This window comes from Tupaia chinensis, unplaced genomic scaffold (assembly GCF_000334495.1).
Source record: "Tupaia chinensis unplaced genomic scaffold, TupChi_1.0 Scaffold144682_1, whole genome shotgun sequence".
Lineage (NCBI taxonomy): Eukaryota > Metazoa > Chordata > Mammalia > Scandentia > Tupaiidae > Tupaia > Tupaia belangeri.
Window position 1 is genome coordinate 2,802,197 of NW_006204543.1, and position 3,235 is coordinate 2,805,431.

Below are 3,235 nucleotides of genomic sequence, written 5' to 3' on the forward strand. Positions count from 1 at the left end.
GCGCCCTACAGTGAAAAATCTCTCCAAAAAAAAAAAAGACTGGGCATGTGGACAGGCCACTGCCTTAGGAGTTCCACTCTGAGCATAAGCAGGGCAGGACCTGCAGACTCAGGCAAGAAAGCACCTCTGAAGTACAGCAAGGTAAGGAGCCGGTCCAGGGCGGGTCTGCAGGCCAAGCAGCAGCAGCAGAATGAACGAGCCCTCGAAAGGCAGGCTCATGGAGCACTCTCCGTCCCATCCACAGTCCGCATCTCCTCACTGAAGCTTCGTGAACTGCTCAGCAAGGCCCAGCCTGTCCCAGCTGTGCTTAGGACCAAGGGCTGGGGCTGGCTGAGCACCTGAGGGGCCAGCGGAGGTCCGCAGTGGGCATTCCAACAGGGAGACGGAGCTGACGTACACAGGTTCCTGGGCAGCTGCCCTCACACCACCGTGGCTGGGCTCTGTTCAGAGCACGCAGGGTGCCTGTGCAGACTTGAAGGGAGAGCGCACTGACCTGCACCTGCTGCCTCACTGAGCTTGAAGAGACAGCTGGCAGGAAGAGCCGGAGTAGAGCAAGGGGATGGGGCAGGTTTGCAGATCCCCAGCCCACGGGGTGTGAAAGCTGTGCTGCCCGGCCCTGTCCCACTGGCCTGCAGGTGCAGGTGCTTCTGTTGCCCCCTCCCCCGCCGGCATGACCCGTCTCTCCCTGCGGTTCTGTGGGATGCAGCATAAGCAGGCTCGGCCTGAACTCCATGCTCCTGAACACTCCCCTTGGGTGTCCACGGGAGCTGGCACCCGAGGCCGTGCCTCCATCAGTGAAGGGCACGGGGTCTGCATGTCCTGTACACTCCCCCGTGTGTGCCTTCTCCTCTCTAGGCCACCAGCCCTCTCCTCTCTGGGTGACCTGCACATTGCCTTCTCTGTGTGGGCTGAGCACAGCATGGAGCACAGCCACGGCAGTGCTGCTTTGGGAAACTTCTGGAATTCGTGATCCTGGCACTCTCGGTCCAGATCCGCGGTTGGCTGAGTGTGGCTGCAGAACCCGGAACACGCAGGCACAGGGCGCCAACTCCCAACCCTGAGGCACCACTCTCCCTACCCCGCCCTGCCGCTGCATGGGCCTGGGAGCGGTTGGGCCGAGGCTGGTCAGACCACAGTGACCACATCCAGTCCACAGCACCTTCCGTTTTATTGTTTATTTACAAACAGGGTGAAGTCAACTGGGAAAACTGGGGCGGAGACAGCCAGCCACCAAACGTGGGGCAGCCGCGGGGCCCGTCTCCAGCGTGGCGCTGCCTTTGCCACCTTCCCTGCCCCTCGACGCCTCAGGGCGGCCTCTCTTGCTGCTCCGGAGCCCTTTGGTGAGGGCGTGGAGCCTGGGGGAGCGGGTGCGAGGGCTGGGCCCCTCAGTTTGTGTAAACCTGAGTTCCGATCACACGCATGATTTCCTTCTGGATCTTGGGGTCCTGAGTGTTGATGTTGGCATCGCCCACCTGGCCATCCTCGTATCTGCCAAAGCCGGGGCCAGCGTGAGCACAAGAGGAAGACGACACAAGGACAGCCCGGCTATACTTGAACGCAGCCACCCCGTGCTCCAGGGCGGAAGGGACCCAGTTTCCCTCGTTTCCTCCAAACAGACCCTGATAATCCACTCCCCACCCCCGAGGTAGCCTGGGTGACATGCCATCACACCCAGCCCACTCCTCGAGCAGTCCCGGGTCCCCCAGACTTACACAAAGAAGAACCGTGTGCAGACATGGTCGGACACCGGGCACACCCAGATGTTCCCGTGTTTCTGGAGGTCCTTGGACGTAATCACTGGGAGGAAGGGAGCCAGTCTGAGACGCGAAAGCACCAGGTATGCAACCAGGCAGGGAGGGAAGATGCTGCCACAGGACGCGCTGGAGTGCAGCCTCAGAAACGAAGGGCAGGGCCCAGACGCGCGGGCGCCAGCGTTCTACCTACCTTCACAGAGTGCTATGCAGTTCAGATTCCGACTCTGCAGGAACCGTGACTGAATGGATCGGGTCTGGAAGCAAAGGAGGCGAGAGCAGGGCCAGGCAGCCGTTTCAGCTTTCCCCGGAGGCTGGCGAGACCGCGTGGGGCAGGGATGCCCTGAGCTCAGTCGCCCCCAGATCTTGCTCTGCTGTAATCGGTCTGGATGGCCCACAGCTTCCATCTCTACACTTCACTGGAACTCGGCCCCTGCTTTTGCACTCAGGACTGCCACTTAGGAGTCCAGATGTGCTTGCCTCAGAGCACACCTGCTTCCCGTAGATGACCTCCGAGCCGCCCCAGCCCGTTCCCCCACCGTGGACGCGACGCGGGCAGAGCAGGGCCGGCGGCAGTACCTGGGGGATGGTGTTCATCCGGTTGTACCTCTGCACCAGCTCGTCCTTGGAGGGCATCCTGTGCTGGCCTTTCCCCATTCCTGCCACAGAGCAGCACACTCAGTCCATGCCTCACTCGAGGGCTTCCTGGTGCCCACTCCGCGCTAAGCCACCAGCTGGGAGACGTGGCACAGCCATGGGTAAGAGGCACAAGGCGTGTCCCCACAGATTGTCTGGTGGAGTCGTCAGATCTGGGAAGGTCAGGGCCGTGATGGGAGACTGAGAGCCTCGGGCTGGAGGAGGCCTCCCAGGACGGCCAGGCTGACGTCAGTGAGGGAGGGGAGGCAGTGACAGGACACGGCAGCGGGACAGAAGACAGCAGCGTGCTGCATCTGTGCAGAGCAGGCAATGGCAGAGGAGTGCGAGCAACCACATGGAAGAGTGGCCTCGCAGGTCACGCTGTGGACAGAGACCCCTGAAGGGTTCTGAGACATTAAGTGAGCCAGTACCGTGGCCCAGAGAGGCCACCTGCACGTGTCAGGTGCCAGGCTGCGTACGTGGGGAGGAAGAGCAGGCGGAGCAAGTCAGGTCAGCTCTGGTCTCACCGTGCTGCAGTCACGACAGAGCAGCGGGACCACAGTGGCAGCTTCCTGAAGAGCCCTGCCGCCCTCAGAAAGTCTGCCCAGGTCTGAGGACTCCGAGCGACCGCGTCCGCCGAATGGTCCCGTATGACCTGAACTCACAAACCCCGCACTAGCTCTACCCCACTCGGCACGTGTAACAGGCTTGCTGCCGCACACATGACAAGTGCCTGTGAGCCCCTACTCCCCGCTCTTGGCCATGGGGACAGGACTCCAGCCCAGCCCAGCCATACGGCAGCCGCTCAAACAATTCTGCAGCTACCAGCGGCCCCCCCCCCGGCCCCC

At 62.2% G+C, this 3,235-nt stretch overlaps 1 protein-coding gene across 1 annotated transcript in view; it reads right to left on the reverse strand.

The window, feature by feature from the left end:
* Window positions 1-1,149: 1,149 nt before the first annotated feature.
* The window catches only part of PARP6 (poly(ADP-ribose) polymerase family member 6), a 31,159-nt gene continuing 29,073 nt past the window's right edge, over window positions 1,150-3,235 (reverse strand). Inside the window, 4 exon segments of the mRNA XM_027767778.1 lie at window positions 1,150-1,488; window positions 1,713-1,797; window positions 1,945-2,008; window positions 2,331-2,410. Of these exon segments, the coding sequence (XP_027623579.1) occupies window positions 1,386-1,488; window positions 1,713-1,797; window positions 1,945-2,008; window positions 2,331-2,410 (332 nt within the window). The 3' untranslated portion in view covers window positions 1,150-1,385.